The sequence below is a fragment of the Anabas testudineus genome, chromosome 2 (genome assembly GCF_900324465.2).
Source record: "Anabas testudineus chromosome 2, fAnaTes1.2, whole genome shotgun sequence".
Lineage (NCBI taxonomy): Eukaryota > Metazoa > Chordata > Actinopteri > Anabantiformes > Anabantidae > Anabas > Anabas testudineus.
The window spans coordinates 29,474,782-29,494,240 of NC_046611.1; the positions used below are offsets into that span (position 1 = coordinate 29,474,782).

The 19,459-nt window shown below is 40.6% G+C and overlaps 1 protein-coding gene across 4 annotated transcripts in view; it reads right to left on the reverse strand.

Moving 5' to 3' along the window:
- Positions 1–19,459, reverse strand: part of arhgef4 (Rho guanine nucleotide exchange factor (GEF) 4) — an 87,912-nt gene that overhangs the window by 40,354 nt on the left and 28,099 nt on the right. For 2 of the 4 annotated variants that reach the window (XM_026361871.1, XM_026361873.1), the window contains 3 exons: positions 9,663–14,297; positions 8,617–8,883; positions 8,114–8,243 (listed from right to left, as the gene is read on the reverse strand). In XM_026361871.1, coding sequence (XP_026217656.1) covers positions 8,114–8,243; positions 8,617–8,883; positions 9,663–14,297 — 5,032 coding nt within the window. Of the gene's footprint in view, positions 1–4,054; positions 4,522–8,113; positions 8,244–8,616; positions 8,884–9,662; positions 14,298–15,185; positions 15,345–19,459 lie in introns of those variants that run through there. The other 2 variants (XM_026361872.1, XM_026361875.1) reach the window with 2 other exon arrangements.

The window sequence follows — 19,459 nt, forward strand, 5'->3', positions numbered from 1 at the left end:
AAATCAAAGTAATCAATCCCAAAATCAAGTAATTTCAATGAATATTCACAACGATCTGCAAGACTAAAGGGCCACTGTCTTTACTGATAGTCCAAGAATCATAAACAACACAAAATTCCAAATTCCTTCTACAGAATGACAACAATAACAAGAAGTGTTGCAGCAGATGGCCCCACAAAGCCATGATCTCAACATCTTCAGAGAGAGGGGCAACTGAGAAAGCTTAATCCACAGAAGATTTTGCTGTGGCAAGTTCTCCAAGGTGCTTGGGGCAACCCACTACTTAAGTGCTGTGGAACAATGTGTGCGCATTTACCTAGGAGATTGGGTGCTGTTTATAAGAAAAAGGTTGGTCACACAGATGAGCAAGCATTTGTGTGTTCCTATTTGTCACAAGAGCTCAATGCTGTGCGGGAGACAGAAGCCCTGCTGTCACTTTGCCAGCACTAAATGGAGAGACTTCTCATTTGCCTCAGCTCCCTCCAAAAGAAAAATCAGATTAAACTTCTCTTCTAATCTTCATCAGTAGAAATCTCAACCCTAAACTCCCCTTGACTCCCTCTCCTATCTGACAAGGACAAAACAACAAGTCATAGTGCTGCTGCCACTCTAATCTGGCTCTATATACTTACATTTTTAAGGCCATTATGTCTGATTTGTAAACATCCCTGTGGTAGAGTTAATAAATTATTCTGCTGTGTCCTGTACTGACAAACTTAATAGAAATGTGATCAAACTAATACCAGCATTTAGTTTTGAATTATAAGTAATAATAAATTATATAAGAGTTAACTAGACCTTGAGAACACTGACTGATGTGGCTTAACAGGTACTTCACTACCTACAGTCACATAAATTCTGCCATCATGCGCCACTGCTGTATTGTTCAGTTTTCGTTTATGTAATCTCATTTTCATGACTTCTAAATATTTCCTAGGATTGTCTAGCTGTGTTGTTGCTTTCATTACTTTTTTTTCAAACATTTTCTAGTACAAATATGATGCAAATCATATAACGTGGATTAGTCCTGTCAAAGGCCCCTGTGACTCAAATTCACTGGACAGTCAGGCTGCAGTGCAGTGCTATTTCCCTCTGAAGGTGGGAGAAGGCCAGTTAGTTAGTTTAGTTTCGTCCATGCTGGTAGATGTGTAGTTGGTAGCTTGTTTTTAGAGTTGCTACACAAACTGTGATTTGTTTCATGTGGCCTGTTTTTGGACTATCTTAAAGCATCTGACTGTGGAATTATGGGGGCTGCATCAAACATTTTTATTAACAAAAAACATTGGCATAGGAATGGGTATAGGAATAGACTTTTGCCATTATTTACACTAATACATTTTAAGCATACTAAATGCTTGAAATATATTAGCTTGGGTTATTAGGAAAAGGTGTCACTCATTAAAACAGTGTTAACTATGTCAAACAGTGTTAACTATTAGAAATAGCATAGTCTCCCATGTCACATGTTTCGTATTAACCCAACTATCCACTCTGACCACCTGCCCCTGAGGTTTTATATTGTCACATGGCTTCTGTCCTTGGCCCTGACAGGCTACAGTCATCTTTCAAATTAAAGGCCCCAAGAGTCTGCTTACCAAATATTTGAACCAGAATGTTATTTGTTTGTCTCCATCCTTGTCCATCACTACTGCAGAGCTGCAGTAAAGCAGAACTGATGATGGAGGATTACTACTTCAGGCCATAGATTGAAACAAAGCTTTCAGTCCACGTATTGTTGTTACATCCAAATGGATAATTTAATGGGTTATATATGTCTACAAGAAGGAGGCTGTAGCTGCCCAGAAGAAAAGAGGAAGAATAAACAGCTTTCAGTCAAGAACATGGTCATATCTACGCCATATGTTGTTTGTTGAAACACGCATTTCTTTACCTTTACTTTTTGTATCGTACTCTTCCAAGTGTGTGTCATGCATGGAAATTCAACAGCATGCCAGCACATACATACTGTATTTGTTCGTCCACCTCCGACAGAGCAACAAACACTTGCTAGCGCTCTAGTGGGAATATGCAGTGCTGTATCAGGCCCTCCTCCCACTCTGCTGTACATATTCACCCCTCCTCCTCCCCCTTCTCTCTGAGATGTACGCCACTCTTTAGGTTGTATTCACATAGACTTTCAATCTGCATGAAACATTGCAGCCCTTCTCAATGGAATGCTGGAAGCAGGTTACACAACGAGAACTGGCATCACAAGGGGCTTCACCAAAAAGAGGCGGCGCCAGACGTACAAAAAAAAAATTGGTTCTGGTTCAACTTTTTCTGTAAACATTGTTATGCTGACTATTCCTGTACATGGAACCAAGTATTCCTGAAAGATTCCATGAACACCATATGTCTGCTATTTCAAGATTATCATAAAGATCACATGAGTCTGTTGCCACCATATTAACTATTTGATCCTGATCTCATTTCATTGTTTTGGTACATAAAACAACAAATCCAATCCTAAGCAGCCCCTTCTTATGCTTTAACAAATGTGTGTCCGAATTCAGCAGTTAAACCAGAGTTTAAAATACAAGCACACATTGCTTGATTCACATAGCCATTGTGATGCCATTTCAACATGGCACAGCCTTGCTAAATGTCATAGTATTATGAGCTTATATGCCTCCCCACAACTGATTTAGATGCCGTCAGCTTTGCATTACACAGCTGTCCTGAGATGATGGCCAGTCATTTTCTGTCTGGTTGCTGTAGTGAACACAATGCAATGAAAGCAACAAAAAAGAGGCTGACTGGTAGATCTGGTGAGAGGAAAATGTGCATATGAATTATGAAATGCAAAGCTACATAAACTTTTATCTACGCAAACCAAACACAAACACTGAAGCACTGAAAGAGAGACCATCAAAAGACAACATGAAACTAACAGTGTACATGAGCAAAAACTGCTACGGATGACACTGTTTCCAGTGAAACATATCCAGACATTGCTTTCAGATGGAAACAAAATATTTATTGGCCCGTAGTAAATAAAACTTCATATTAAACATCAGCATTCATTCAACTCACCTCTTTTCTGTTTCTATTTCCTCAAATCTGAGAGTTTGCTCTGTTGTATAAGCTTTCAGGGTATTCAGTGTTTATACATGAGTCAATATTGAAAAGGATCATTATCATCTATCTATCTATCTATCTATCTATCTATCTATCTATCTATCTATCTATGCCCTTAGGTAAGATGTTTGTCAAGTGTCAAAATGAGAACTGTTAAAAAAATAAATAGTCTGTAAATCTTCCATGATCTTCCATGACAGGTATTTTAGACTATTTTAGTTTGGCATCATTACTAAATGTTGCTTGTGTTCAGACACTGACAAAGTGTGAAAGGAAAGGAATAACATGCTTTTTATGTGTCTGTTTTTAACCTCTCAAAGCAAGAAAAAAATCAGTTGGCTGTTCTGGTGACCTAGGAGTTTCACACACTGACCATATAATCACCATGTTACAGTACCATGTAATTAGCGTCTGCCCATGAGCCTCGATTACATGTCATTCCTTCTCTCTGTCCTGTTATCTCTGTGTTGTCATTACAGCAGGCAACCAGGCAACAATGCCTGAAAATGTAAAAAAAATAAATAAAAATAAACAGAGTCCCGGGTGGTCTCAAAGATTCCCTGCATGCTACCTGACGGCCACCATGAGTGCAACCTTGGTAAACAAGCACACATGTACACACAGAAACTGTGCTGCAAAATTCATAGCTGGTGGTATTTTCTGCCTCTTTCTGTATGACTAGAAAGCCGAGCAGCCGGCCCACCCAAACACATCAACACAGCACCAACCCTATCAGCGGGTGTCAGCTGAACGCTTGCCATGACACTGTACCGTACGCCCAATCCAACCTTGAATAACACACTAACCTCATGGTAGTGTGTCAGTGTGTCGATGTACATGTGTAGACACATATGGCAAAGCTTGAACATTCATTAGCGTTAAAATAAGAAACTTTATATTTGTAAATTACACACTGGCTTTTGGAGATTTTGAGGCAGATTAGCACAGACCCGCATCATGTGTGCTGAGCACTTACCTGTGGTGGAGTGTAGACTCTCCAAGCTCCAGTAGCGCGACAGGACCCCCCTCAGAGTGCCGCCTAAGCTACCTCCACCTCCACCCATACATCCACCCACCCCAAGACTCCCGTCCACCATGCTGTCCACCCCTCCGCCTGTCGGGCTTCCTCCGTCAGAGTCGGACCCCGGCGACAGACCTGAGCTGCCGCTGCCACTGCTGCCACAGCTGCCCCCAGGAAGGGGCACGCCCCCCTCCGAGCTCTGCTGGGTCCGCATCCAAATCTGGATGCACGAAAAAACCAAGGGGGGGTGAAATGGAAACGGGCAGTAAGGAAGTTAGTGGGAAAGAAGAGGGGGCGATGGCTGAGCAGGTGGTTTATTCCAACGGCAGACAGACAGCGCAGAGAAGGAGGAGGAGGCAGAGGAGGAGGTGGTCTCCTGGCTGATATCTGCTGCACTATTCGCTATGGTAAGCTTCAGCTGTCAACTTGCGGCTTCCTCATCCCATGCACAGAGCAGGAGAGCGGTAACAGCGCTCCTCTCCTCCCTTCATCTCTCTCTGCTCTAAACAGTCTTTCATACAGTGGCTGCCTCCTCTCTCTCTGCTTGTTTCTCTGGGTCTCTCTACCCATTTGCACACTGCTTCATTTCCTCACATTAAGTCACTCAGTCCAGCTCTCTCTCTCTCTCTCTCTCTCCTACTCTCTCTCCCTCACTCACTCTCTAGGTTGACATCAGTGGGGGTCCTGGAAGGGGGTTTCTGCAGTTCGACTGTGTCATTTGCCTGCCAGCTCACTAATGGTGCAGAATCCATTTAGGTGGAGACTGAGAACAGCCAACCCTCTCTCCTCCCTCGGTCCACCCCCCACACTTTCTCTACCCTGCCAAACACGTAGTGCTCTACTGCACCTCCGGCCACACTAAACAGTGATGTCACCATGCATGCTATATGATTGTAATGAATGTAATATATTATCATTATTATCTTTATATGTTTATATTTATATGTTCTATTTCATTTCATCATTTTACTAATTATTTGGTAAAATCTTTTGTACAATGTCAGAACTGTTATATTCTGTAGTTGCTCCCAATCTGGAAAGATCAAACCAAAACCATCTAAATGGAAAGATGTGAATGAGAATATACTATTTTTTTATTTGATTGAATCTACTCTAAATATCTCACTATAAACAAAACAAAAACAAGGTATTGAATCTGCTTATTGGATTTTGCCTAAATAATCCATCTGTTCCTATTCCGACTGTTTCCTGCTTCACGGCGAGCTCATGCTTGTGTAGTTCAGTATTTTGCTCCTACGGCCCACACACGATACAGGGTGCAGAGGATGAAAATGTCACACTGATCAGAACAGCAGCAGATTTAGAGAAACCAAAGGCCGATTGTGACACCACGACACCAGAGTTTTTAGATGTTATATGTGGTACTTAATATCCAAACAATAAAGGAGTGTACACATTGCATCCATTAACATTTCATTAAGCAACTTTATTAATGCTATATTTAACATGCAGTCAATTTTGACCATGAAGCTATATTATAGTTGAGACACAGTCAATAAACAATAAATGACTATAATTGAATTTAATATAATATAATATAATTTAAAGTCATAGACCTGAGACTAAGAAAGCCTAACTTAACAATGACGCTACCTCAAAGAAGATTAACCAAAGGTGATCTAGTATATCACTGCACTCTGCTCTACTGGGGATCACACTGATAAAGCATATCATTGTGTAAAGCGATTAAAGTGGTTTTATTATATGAGCTCTGTCCCATTCACAGTCCCAGACACAGTCAGATGGCACGACAATTCTCTTATGATTCAGCTCACAATTCAATTTAGTCCAGTGAATCTAATTATGCTGAAGCATTTGAAGCAAGAAATACTGACCTCACCGAGGGAGTGTGTAATCTGCAGCCTGACAGGCTCAGACTGTGAGTGTGTATGCAGACATTTACTAATGCGCACAAGAGTCTCAGACATGCAGTGTATTTACAAACCACAAACAAGGTCCTTAACCTTACTAAATTCATAATAACAGTAAGGTTATTGTGCACTGCACTGCAACATTACAGCTACATATACACGTTAGTCAGCCTGTTAGCTAGTCTGTCACCTATGCACACATAGGATATTAAAATTAGTTCCCCTCTGTTGTATGCATGCACCAACCAGTCAAGTTGCAGTTCAAATCCATGTCAGTCTTATTAGTTCCCCCTCAATGTTTACGCCAGATGTAACAAAATTTCCTCCGGACATTACTGAAATATTGTGTAGAGGGGAATAAGACAGATGTGAGGTCATAGCGATTTTGACCTTTGTCCTTTAACAAACCAACATCGATTCAGCTCATCCTTGAGTCCCAGTGGACGCTTGTGCTAAGATATTGCCTCAGAAACTGAGATATAATGTTTGTGAGTTGAATCAACACCTCTTTAAAAAAAGTTTCAACACAAACCGAATAGAACAATCTTACTGACTACATTAGTTTTACCTACACAGAACTAATACACAGGCAACTGAGGGTAAGGTTGGTGAACTAACAGTTATTCTACAATATGAAATCTAACAGCCATCAGAACCTACTCAGAAGTTATTACTGTATACACAACAAGTACATATATAGTACAACATCTTATCAACAAGTACCAAATACGTTCCTGTCATACAGGGAGAACAAAATAACCTTCTTTAATCATAAGCTTTGCTTAAATATATGTACTGTATTGACAATTAGGATTCTGTAGCAGTGCTTCACTAAGTACTGTATATTTGTGTCAACACGAAAGCTGCTTCTGCTTCTTTTTCTCTAATGGAGACCAACAATAACAATAAAATACACAGCATAAAGAGTCGTGAATAGCTAATTAAAAAAAAAAAACTAACCTAACCTAAAACCTTTGAATTATGAGAAATGCATGTTGTAGTTCTTTAGGCAAAGTTCAGTTTTGGCTAGCAAGAAACAATATTTTAAAATATTTTCAAAAAAACTGTGTTTCTGTTGATTTATATAGCATATTTTGTACGGAGTAGCTATGTTAGGAAAGTTATCCAAGACTAATGACTGAGTAGTAGTACTACAGCTCAGGAAACATTCAAGCTGGTAATGAAAGTCCCCTGTCTACTGTTAAGATTTAATATGTTATGTACAATGCTGACGTGTTTCAGTGAAATGGATGTTGGTTGTATTGACAACCAACACTCAAGTGCTGCTTGAGCAAATATTAAAAGAAATTGAAATAGATAAAATGTGTTGATAATCTCTTTGCATGGGTCTACATAGTAGGGGGGACTTTCTAAGCTTCGAGTTATAGTGGGAACTTACTGCAGCCACCAGGTTAAACATGGAATTGCACTGGTTCTGTGTTAATGCCAGCCTCAACGACACGTCAAAAACTAATTTGTAAGTAATAAACTACAACTTTTCAGCCTGTTTCCAGGATCCTTTTTGTGGACATACTGATCTCTCACAGCATCTACTGTTGTTACAGTCTTACTTCAATTTAGGACTTACAGTTATTTTTTTGACATGACCATTTTGCTTTATTTGCAGCTTGTTTACATTATAACTACACTTCTTTTAAAAATGGTCAGTGGGGTGACATGTGCATTACTATGTATGAAGGGCAATTGCATTTCATTTGAGAGAACAGGATATACTATTATTATATGTGTATAACACAAAGCTAATCTCAATATGTTACTGGTTACAGTATTAAGGACAACAATAAAAGTATAGGAGTGGACTCGAGCAAGAGTTTAAATAAAGTTATTGAAAGCAAGATTATTAACACCACTTCAAGCTGAGGTTAATATGACAACAACCTCTGAATGATCTACTGTATGACAAGTGCTCTGCTAGATAGCACCAAGAGTTCAACACACAAACTCTAGATGCACAGGTACAAAATGATGAAATAAGTAAAATTTAGGCAGAGACAGCACCTAGTAATGCAAATTTCACAAGTTCAAATGTTCCAACATCATGTAAACCAGTCAACCACCAAAGGTAAAGGAGAGTGCACTATCTAACAGAATGGATACTTACAAGAGTAGGAGACACGTCTTCTCCAGCCCAGACAGTCAAGACCGATTGGGGTGCTCTGAGAGAAGCAGTGGGCCTTGAGGGGCATCCCCTGGAACACCCTAATGGGCCCCAGTGTGACTCGAGCATCAGCCTGCGGGAACAAGAAGGCCTGGTTTCAGTAAAGGACATTGAGAAACTAGAAATTCACAAGCAAAAAAAATGACTTATTGCATATAATCAAGTGATATACAAAGCAAAGAATGCAAGATAATTGGACATGCATTAATAAGAGTGCAGCAGAGAGAAAAAAATTAGGCTACATATAAAAGAAGTAAAGTTAGAACACGCCATGTGGAGGTTTCATATCCAAGAAATACTGTCAGAAGCCACCATAGAGAAACAGACTGTCGAGGACGAATGGACACTCACAAGCAAGGCAGAGAAGGAAGAAGATGAAGATTATAAAGATTCCCAAGGTTTGGATCTTTGCTTTGGCAGCTCACAGAACTGTGACCACATCTTACTTTGTCCAGATCTTCAGATGTCAGCATGTTGAGTTGGCCCAGGCTCCCCCTGATGGCTCTGGCCAGTTTACATTTGTATTTCTTCTGCTCTTCTATCCAGAGGTCATCTGAACACCTTCGCCTTTGCAGCTGGTCACTTATTTCACGGCCCTCATCCACCCAGCTGCCATTTCTTGGCCCACCATGACCCAAAGAGGCCCTCAACTCACCCTTTAACAGCTTCCTTGTTCTGGACAGGCTAGCAGATCGACCACCATTTTGTGTGTCCTTTTGAGTGCACAGTAAACTTGTTAGTTGCAATCATATTTTTTAGTGCACAACTGAGGCTTTAGCTATGAGTCCATGACATGTAAATAAACTTAATGAAATGTGTTTGTATGATATGAGATGAGGATAGAGTGAAATTACTTGTAAAATGTTTACTGAAGTTATGTTTTCAACATAAAAAACAAAGACTGTCATCGCATCTTGACATTTCTCAAACAGTGTAGTTCGGCTCTATTCTCCATATTAAAATGAGGTATTTTTTTCTGCTTTCTTAAAAGCACTACTCTTTTCTCATTAAAAAAATGTTTTGTTGATTCACAGCAAGCTGAGAAAGCCTATGGTATGATAGGTATGAAGTGCCTTAATATTCAAATGGTATATTTTCCTAAATGTATCTATAGAATTTAAAAATTTCTATAGTTTCTGCAATTTAATGGTAAGATCCAAAGTAAAGGAAAATACTGGCAGACAATTAAAATCCCTGAAATCAAGTTGCCATATAAACAAGAACATCTGCCTACTGTATGGTTGGCCTTAAAAACATCTTTTTTCCCACTGTCTATATAAACATTAAAAATACATAAATTTTTATGTAGTTTTACACAAATGTAGAGAACATCAGCTGTACAATGTTTTTACACATGCACATAACACATTTTATTACAATCTCACTACAACATAGCATGTTGTTTTGGTACCTGTCTACTTTTTTATTAAGCTTTTATATATTTCTTTTACAAAAATAGCCTCTTTCCACAAAAATCTGATTATTTTCTTACCTCTAAATCATTCATGAAGCCAATGGCATAGAGGCTGATGTGTGACTGGTTGTCTTTTCTGTTCTCAGTTGCATCCAGAGGGCTGAGGCTGACACCCAGAGGGCTACTTGAAGGTTTTAGCGTTTTAGGTCTCTCAGGGGGATCTGTCAGTCCCTCCACACTAACTGATTGACCCAGATGAATTGAACATACAGAACTGGTCCTCGATGTAGGTGGGTAGCGAAAGATTTTGCGTTGAGCTACTGGCCTAGGACTGTTAGGTTTAGGGCTCATTGGCCGTACTGGGCTCTCAGGCAAGCCCTCACTAGGCACTCGGTGGGACTTTGTCCAGGAAGGCGAGTGTTGATGTGTAAGATTAGCTAGTGAGCAGCGGTTGAAAGATGCAACCGGCCTGGTGTGACTGGGCTGTGGGAATCCAGAGTTATCTAAATAGGGAGGTAGGCCAGACATGCTCAATGTTCTAGGTAGACCATTTGGAGAACCTTTTCTTCTCTGGCCCTCAGATTTGCACTCATGTGTGCTTTGTCTTCCAATTCCTTGAGGAACTCCCCGTTTGGGCATTGGATCTGTGTGGTTAAAGACTCTCAGGGACGATGGTGACCCTGGGTTGCTGAGCCTGTCCAGCGGTGGAGAGGATATAAAGTCTACACAGTCCTGTGCAGCAGCTGTGCTGCTACACTCTCCATCTGGCACCGAAAGAGTTCTTTTCAGCAGTTCAGCCTCTTTGGCCTTTTTTAGCTTCCTCCAGGATTGTTTTACTTTACCAGAATCAACTTCAGTTCCCACAGTGACCTGCTCCTCATTCTCCTTATCCATTGAGCGGGATTCAAACAGACTGGAAAAGGACTTTTTCCAGGGAATTTTTAAACTGTCATTACTCTTGCTCCTTTTGTACGTTTGACCATTAGGTGACTGGACTTGCCTGAGAAGAGGATTGTCAGAGCTTGTTTCTCTGCCACCCACTTCCCTACTCCCTAGGCTGGTTAGATGATGGACATGAGAAGTAGGAGGAGAAGAGGAGAAGAAACCACAGTCCTCCTCACCTTTCTCATTACGCATGGGGAGAAACATTGGTTGGGCAGTTTGATTTCGGAGTTCACCTTTGAGAAAAACCTCATCATCTGAGTTGTCTTTCTGTTGCCCTTGCTCAGACTGAAGGCATTCACCTCCTCTATCTGATGACTCATGGGGTACATCCTCACTTTTGGATCCCTTGGTGCCCTTAGCCCTCCTAAAAGAAGGCATTTTAGCAAAGACAGAAAACTTAGAGCCTTTATTTCCTGTCTGATTGCCTTTTGTTTTGCTTTTCTTGATGGGTTTGTCGAGGTTAGGACTTCTGTCCGAACCATCAAATAGGGGATCATCCAACTCATCACAGTTGCTACTAGCTGATGTGTAAGACACAGCATCATAGGCAACAGTAAGAGGTCTACCCTGCGTTTCACTACCACTGTGATTAACAGATGTAGTGGGATTCATTTCAGGTTCCAACTCAGCAGTTGTTAAAGAATCTTCTTTCTGTTCAGTCTGGTGGTATGGACTCTTGAGACTTGAGCTGTCCTCTGAAAGGTTAACAATATCTGTAGCCTCCTCAGCGGGCCTCATGATCTCATATTCTTTATTTCCTTCTATTTTTAAATCATCTGTTGTGCCACAGTTTTCCAATGAACCCTCAGCCTCGCGAATTGGCTCTAAACTTCTAACAGCATGCCAGTTGAGGCTGACATCAGGATGTGAGTACCTTGCGATCCTCACCTCCTGCTGCAGAGATGGCAAGCTAACTTGTGTGTGCTCTCTGTACTCCTCAGCCAATGTATATTCATTTAATGATTCAGATAAGCTTCCTCTTCTACTGTAAGGTAAGCAATCATCCCCTGGTTCCTCCTCTTCAAAATTACTTTCCACATATAAACTTAAGGTTTCAAGGTTTTGATTTCTTTCTGACTTAGAACTGTTAAGCTCAAGACTTTCTACAAAAATGTTATACTCAATACATTTCTCTTTCTCTAGCTTTTCTACCCCATCTGCCTGACCTAGGCCTGCATAGGTGCAGCTACCAAGGTCTTTTAGCAAAGATTCAGAGTCCTTCCAGCTCTGGTTGGGTTTTTGACACACTGAAGACAAGGACACATCAGATTTCTTCTGAGGCTTGTCAACATTGTCCTCAAAGTCAAGACTTCGGTTTGTTGATAGCTCACCCAGGGGGCAAAGTATTTTTTCATTACTTTTGTAGTTGCTCTGAGGTCCCCCTGAGAAACAATCTACAACCCCCGCTGTCCCTTTTCTACTGGCCTCGGTGTTATTGTTAGAGTCTGAAAGCAGAGAGGAACATGTCTTCAGCCCACGGTCAGGGGTTTTCAGATCCTGCTGAACTTGTTTAAAGTTACTAGAAGTTGTGCTGCTAGTAGTCTGTATGTATGCCAGGGAAATGGCCTTTTGAGCTACATCTAGATGTTCTCTTCTACTGCCCTGAATGAACTCTGCACCAGCAGGACATGCTGATGTTTTATCTATCTTAGTAGGCACATGTTGAGCAAAGGCGCCAGAATCATCAGCTGGTTTGGTAGAAATTCTCAGCTCACTGTGCTCAGAAAGCTCTGTTGTACCAAGTTGTGACTGTGGAAGACGGACTTTGCTTAATGTTCCCGCAATTTGTTCCTGGTCAAGATAAATATGACTGCCCTCCCCCTCCAATTCCTTGTTTTGCTGAAAGGAGCAGGGTGATCCTACCCTCCTCCTCTCTCCTTTAAAGTTCTGTGATAACAGAGGGGAATTATCCTCTGCTCCTTGGTTGCCTGATACAAACAGCAGATTATTTGAAAGTGGGTTATGAGGCAGACATTCCTCAGACCCTTTAACAGTGTCAGACTGGATTTGTGTTCTCTGTGCTCTCGGAAAAAGCTTGTCCACAGAATAGAGCTGCCTATGAAAGGGTAATTCTACTGTTGCACACCCCTGATCCAAGTGATTAGGGATTAAATCCTGAGTTTGACCTGAAACTTGCCATGGTCGTACCCTTTCACTTGGAAGATGTTTTTGTTCTAGTTGCCTCCCAATGAGCTCCGCCCTGTGTGAGTCTGTCAACGGGACAAGTGACGCTGAATTAGAAACCTTTGGAACCACAGTCAGCTCAGTAGCACAGGTATCCAATGGAAAAGAGGCTGTGGTCTCAGTGGAAAATGTGATGGAAGAATGGATTTCATTTACTGTTCCCTGTGGTTTAGTCCCCTTTGTTGTAGAGCCAACACACCCACACTGCTCCACCTGGAAGCAGACACCTGACACTCTTGCCTTATCCTGGGGTGTTCTTACACTATTACAAACCTGAGGGTGGATCTCTGACAGCCCTCTTTTGGGGCTCTCCTCACACTGAGTTTGTGAATAGCAGATATCTACATTTTGTGTCAATACATTTATTTTGAATGTGTCTCTGAGATCTGACTTAGTGTTATGTAAGACACTACTTGTCTCTGTGCCATGTGCCTCTGTGATGTTTGGACTTGCTAGAACTATTTCTGTAATTACTTGAGAGTCTGTGTTTTTTGAGTCAAATTTAGAGTCAGCTGGTGTACAAATACTGTCACCAGCTATATTATTGAATTTTGAATGAGCTATGCATGTGTTGTCTTTACTATCAACCTCTATGTTGTAATTACAACATGTTCCCACACTCCCACACAAATCACTTTTGTCTTTGCTGTGCACTTTTACAGCATGTATTTCTGTGTCTCGCTTGATTATACCCTGGTGTTCTAACTTTCTTTGTATGTGATGTCTATCATTAAAGTCACTGTTGCATCTATTTAAACCTGTATTTTTCTCTACAAAGTAAGTGCTGAGCAGTTCAGGATTCTGTGCTTCGACATCCTGAGCATTACAGATTTCCAATGTTTCTTTCTGTTCTTGTGTTTCCACAGTTGTGTCTGTTGTTGTATCTGTATCTTTTGTGTATGTGTTTGACGCTGTTGAATCAGTCAGTCTGTTGGGATTGCTTTCTTCTAGCTGTGCATGACGCTTTACTTCCGGAGTGTACAGTGAAGTGTTTACCTTTGTGTCAAAGGTGTCTGTGTTGTGTTGGATTTGTGCATGTAAACTGTATGGCTCCGTGCTGGCCTCGACTTGAGTTTCTGTGCAAACAGCCTGTAAACTGGACTGTTCTTGGTTCAAGTTGAGATTTAATTTCTCTGTACTTGGGTGGGTTTGGTTCTTAACTGAGCACTGGTCTCTGGTGCTTAGTTTTAAGTGATTAGGGTCCAGACAGTTCTCTGGACTCTTCCTCTTGCTGCAACTGAAACGTCTAACATGAGTCTCTGTGTCATCTCTGTGGCTGTCCTTCGCTGTCACTGACTCTCTTCGTCTGGCATTACCCTGCCCAGTGCAGAAGCGGCTGCCTGTTGCTTGTACACCATCACAGGTATCCTCTAGTGTCAGCAGGGCATCCAGAGAATCCTCCTCTTCTGGACTAAAACCCAAAAGGGTGTTGCTGTGCCGAGAGCAGGAGTCAAAATACTCATCAGATGTGTTACCCCCTCCTTTGCTTCTCTTGCATAATTCCAGGGAGTCCGCGCAGAATTCTTCCTCGCTTAAGCCTAATCCTTCAGAGACGTGGGGGGAATCTTCAAGGGCTTCCTGAGGCTTTGGAGACAGTAAAGAAGAAGAGAGTGACATAGAAGCCAGTGCAATAATAACAGTAAGTGTTGATACAAGGATTCCAAATTTATCATTAGCACTTTATGCTAACATTTTCTTTCTCTCAGATGCTACATCAAGATATCAAGGTGCATGTGCATGTGTACTCTGCTATTTCTATATGTATAACCAGTGTGATTCAAAGCATAAAGTAATGTCATTTATTAGTGTACTACTACTACTAAATGTCTTACTACCTGATGAACTGCCTGTTAAGTTGTTGGATCAAAGTGATATAATGAACAATGTTTGTGCACAACCACATAGATATTACAGCAATCATATTACAGTAACAAAATTGTTGATTAGATATACATATACTGTATTTCTAAGTGAGGATTATTTCAGTTTTTAGTTTAACCCTGAAATTAATTTATTTGTGATTTGCAACATTTATAACACTTTACTAAAAATATTGTGATGAATGAAAACATTGAAATGTATTTTATTTATAGTTGTTTTGAATTAAATTTAAATTTAAACCAACTTTAAAAAAAAAAAAATTTAAAATGAAGTAGAGAACTGAATGTTCTGAATAGGCTGTTTCTTTAAAAAAATGTAGCCAGTTTCATATTTACCCTTTTTTAGAAAGGGAGGGACCTATCACAACACAGAAAGCAATGTCAGCAATTTCAAAATGGCCAGTTATCAGAATCTGCCTGCAGCATCCTTACTAAGGACATTCCTCCACTTCTTCCTCATACAGATGAATCTGTGCTCTTTCACTATCACATGACATTTTTATGATCTATGCTTGGAGTAGATTAAATTGTTTCGTTTGCATTCTTGTCTTAACAGGGCCTTTAAAGCCCAAAACAAAACAGTTTTACTTACTCTCCAGCGCTTCAGTGCATCAGCTGTATCCAGCAGCAGAGCAAAAACACGGTCCGCAAACCAGCTCAACACTGCTCCCATGGTGTCCCTCACACATATGCTCACACACAGAACTACACAATTCATACACATAGTTGCAGGGACTTCTCTTTTCTGGTACTATATGTCCTTGGTTTCCTTCTGCACTCCTCTTCCTTTGTATCTGTGTTTATCTTCCATGATCACCAATCGTGCTTGCTAAGCTTGCCAAGTGTTAAATTACAGATCCACCCCTTTCTTCATCTACCTGCAGTGACTAGCCTTTACATAAAGCCTAAGGCAAGATAACTGCATACACGACAAGAAGCAAAACTTCCCTTTCCACTGTGTGTTATCGACATGGTCCCTCTACTGCAGCCAGGGCTTAATCCAACCTCAAAACAGCAGGTACAGTGATCTCTGTGTCTTAATAACAAGGAAAGACACTAAGAAGCCTTGCTATAAATACATTGTAACTACAGGCAGTGCAGCATGCATCACAACTCAACTCAAGGACAAGTAACCTTAATGCAAGCTAACTCAAGCTAGCTCAAATCACATTAAGAAACAAACAGCTCCATGGGTGGTACATAAACAGGATCAAACAAAACCGTATCAAGTTAACTTGTCTGTCAAACAGCCATGCTGGCACTTAATACTTGAGATGGAATTCAAGCATTATCTACTAGTAATGGTTCATACATGCAATCAAAAGTCAATTCAGGTTAAGAGGTAGAATTACTGGATTACATTCATATCAAACACCCTGACTCAAATACCATCCAGTAATAGTGCAGGATTTACCTGTTTAACAAAAAGCCTACCATCGCTAGACTTGAAAACAGCATAGGAAAGACAGAGGTTTTGTAAGGAATAATTACCATTAAAATTAGGAGCTACATTTTAAAGTATCAGCAGAAACCTATTTTAGTCTATGATAGAAAAAAAGTAAAACAAAGTGGTAGTTGACAAAACAAACCCCTCTCAAGGGCTACTTACTAACCTGTATTGGAGTTCAGTGGACCTCAAATTTTTTTTTGTTAGTTTTTTTAATCAATGTCACAAAGGTCTTTTCTGCTCTTAGACCTCGTTTACATTTGGCTTTAAAATTTGTCTTGGGTGATTAAATCACAAGTGAACAGCTGAGACACATCACTATTTAGACCTGTCCATATATACTGTACATATGTTTCCAGGGTGTCCATGGGATCAACTGTGTTCAGATTACTGTAGTAATTTTCATTAACAGACAGAAGAGGTTATATAAAAACTGATTCCCTTCTTACATGTAAAGGGACCACACAGTGTTTGACCATTTGACCACATGCAAACATTCATGTTGCCTTTTTGACTTGGAAATGTGATGAATAAATGTGACGTTCCCCACTTACCGGCTGAAAACCAAACCCTGAACCCACCCAACACCAAGGGGGTTGGGTGGGTTCTCTAAACTCTAATCACTGGTTAATCCAGATGCACTTCATTCACAGAGGGGCCAGTGTTATTTTCTGCTAATTAATTAGAGTTGAGTGTCCAAAGGAAGCTTAAAGGCTTAGCAGAGATCCCTGTCTACTAGATAGTAAAATGGCTGATTGAAGCACAACACTCCAACTCTTCACCACAGTTATCCATGCATGCATATGGGCAATGATATTATCCCGTGTTGCAAGCAGAGCACCCATTTGACAAGTCACTGAAGTGGAAAATAGATGTCCTCAAAACACAAACACATTAAAAGTATTCTTCCCCAGCACCTCAGATAACCCAGTGTTCGCAGTTTCCATCTCTGACGTCACTAACCACTATCTGAGGAAATTTAAATCTATGTGCATGTCACTAAAACACTGCAGATCAGCAATGGGCTTACTGATAACTTCACTGACTGACTGTGACAAGAGAAAGAGGCTACAATTACCTGCACTGACTGATCCATACTTACATATACATACATACTTATTCAGTGCTGAATCTTCACTGACTGGATGACCTTGAATTGGATGCTGGGCATTAATAACACATTACAGTAGTGCATTTGCTTTTTTGAGCAGAAAACACATGTTGGACAAGCCAACATGCCCAGAACCTCATTAGTGTCTGTGGAGAGAAGAAGAGTAAGAGAAAGCTGTCAAGTGTAGCCTAGGTCTCCATGGCAACATACTTACATGATAGTAACCCAAGAATTGAGAGTGTGTGTGTGTGTGTGTGTGTGTGCAGTGTGTGCATGGTCCACACGGATGTCACTTCCATATTGTACATATATATCCACTCCATCATGTCTCATTAAACTGGTATTAAAAGCAGAGCAATAGATGATGCTGAGTGGGTGTGAAATCTTAAATCTGTGTTTGTGGTTGCCATGGAGCCCTGGCAGCCACATGTGAATCAAATCAGCACATGCCTTAGGTGTGTTAAACAAACACTGAACAAAAACACATGTTGGTTTCTCTGTAGATGTGAGGACTCTCCTTGATATATTGCTTTCTCTAGCCCCTCACCTTAGTCTTGCCCATCCCAACCCTAACCTGAACCTGATCCTGACATTAACCCTATAACCAATCCCAATCAAACAGGCATCATTACAATAACGGACCTCAGTCAGGGTTGACCAAGAAGCCAACGGTCACTCTGAAAGAACTCCAGCATTTCTCTGTGGAGAGAGGAGAACCAACAACCATCTCTGCAGCACTCCACCAAGCAGGCCTGTATGGTAGAGTGATCAGACAGAAACCACGTCTCAGTAAAAGTTTGCCAAAATACAGCTGAAGGACTTTCGGACCATGAGAAACAAATTTCTCTGTTCTTAAGGAAAACAAAGATCGAACTCTTTAGCCTGAATGCCAAGCCTCATGTCTTGAGGAAACCACCTGTAAATACCATCCCTACAGTGAAGCATGGTGGAGGCAGCATCATGCTGTGGGGATGCGTTTCAGCAGCAGGAACTGGGAGACTAGTCAGGATAGAGGGAAAGATGAATGCAGCAATGTAAAGATACGTCCTTGATGAAAACCTGTTACAGAGGACTCTGGTCCTCAGACTGGGGCGACGGTTCATCTTTTAACAACATAACATAACAAGAACCCTAAGCACACAGCCAAGATAACAAAGGCGTGGCTACAGTACAACTCTGTGAATGTCCTTGAGTGGTCCAGCAAGAGCCCAATTAAACATCGCTGGAGAGATCTGAAAATGGCTGCACTGACGATCCCCATCCAACCTGATGGAGCTTGAGAGGTACTGTAAAGAAGAATGTGCAAAACTTGTAGCATCATAGTCAGAAAGACTTGAGGCTGTAATTGGTGCTAAAGGTGCTTCATCTAAGTATTGAGCAAAGGCTGTAAATACTTATGTACATGTGATTTATCTTTTTGTTTTTTGTTTTATTTGATTTTCAAATCAATTTCTGTCATGTTCTGATTATGACATATTGTCTGTAGAATTTTGAGGCAAATAAAAAATGTATTCCATTTTGGAATAAAAGCTGTAATAAAACAAAATGTGGAAAAAGTGAAGCACTTCTTGGATGCACTGGATGCCTCTCTGCAAATTAAGAGCCCCCATGGCAGCAGGTGTCTATTAAAATAGCCCAGTTGAAATTAAGATAAGAATTGCAATTGGGACCTAATAAATGAAAGAAGTGGAGGTACATTTAAAAATGTTAGAAAATCATAAGCATGTCATTAACTAAAAAATTTACAATTTTAGATCAGATTCAGTTTAGTTCTGAAGAGCGTATAGGTATTTGTTTATACCCCAGTGACACAGTGAAATTACCAGCTATGGTACAGTAATAGGTAAACCTCTCCTCTCTTATGGACAGAAACCATCAAGGAATTCAGTGTAACGACCCTTTAATATGAACTTAGTCTAACCCCATAAGGATGAGTAAGTGTCAGAGTAAAGAAAACCCAAACAATGATGAGCTTGAAGCGGGCAGTAAATCGTTCTACAGACACATGTGCGTGTGCGCACAGACACACAGGCCTTGGAGGATCGAGGCAGCACTAACAGAAAGATACAAACAAGCAGAGAATTAGATGGGGTTTTTTTTCTATTTGAGTTCTATTCATTGAACAACAAGGTTAAAGGTTTTATTCCTTTAGGAAACCATAGTTTTTTAGAAGCTTCTGCTCCAGAGAAACATGACAACATCAGTACAATATGGACGTGTTGTCCTGATGAAGACCTCTAGTGGACATGTGAATTATGACTGTCAGGAAGTAGTGGGATGTTAGATATTCACAGATCTTTGACACTGG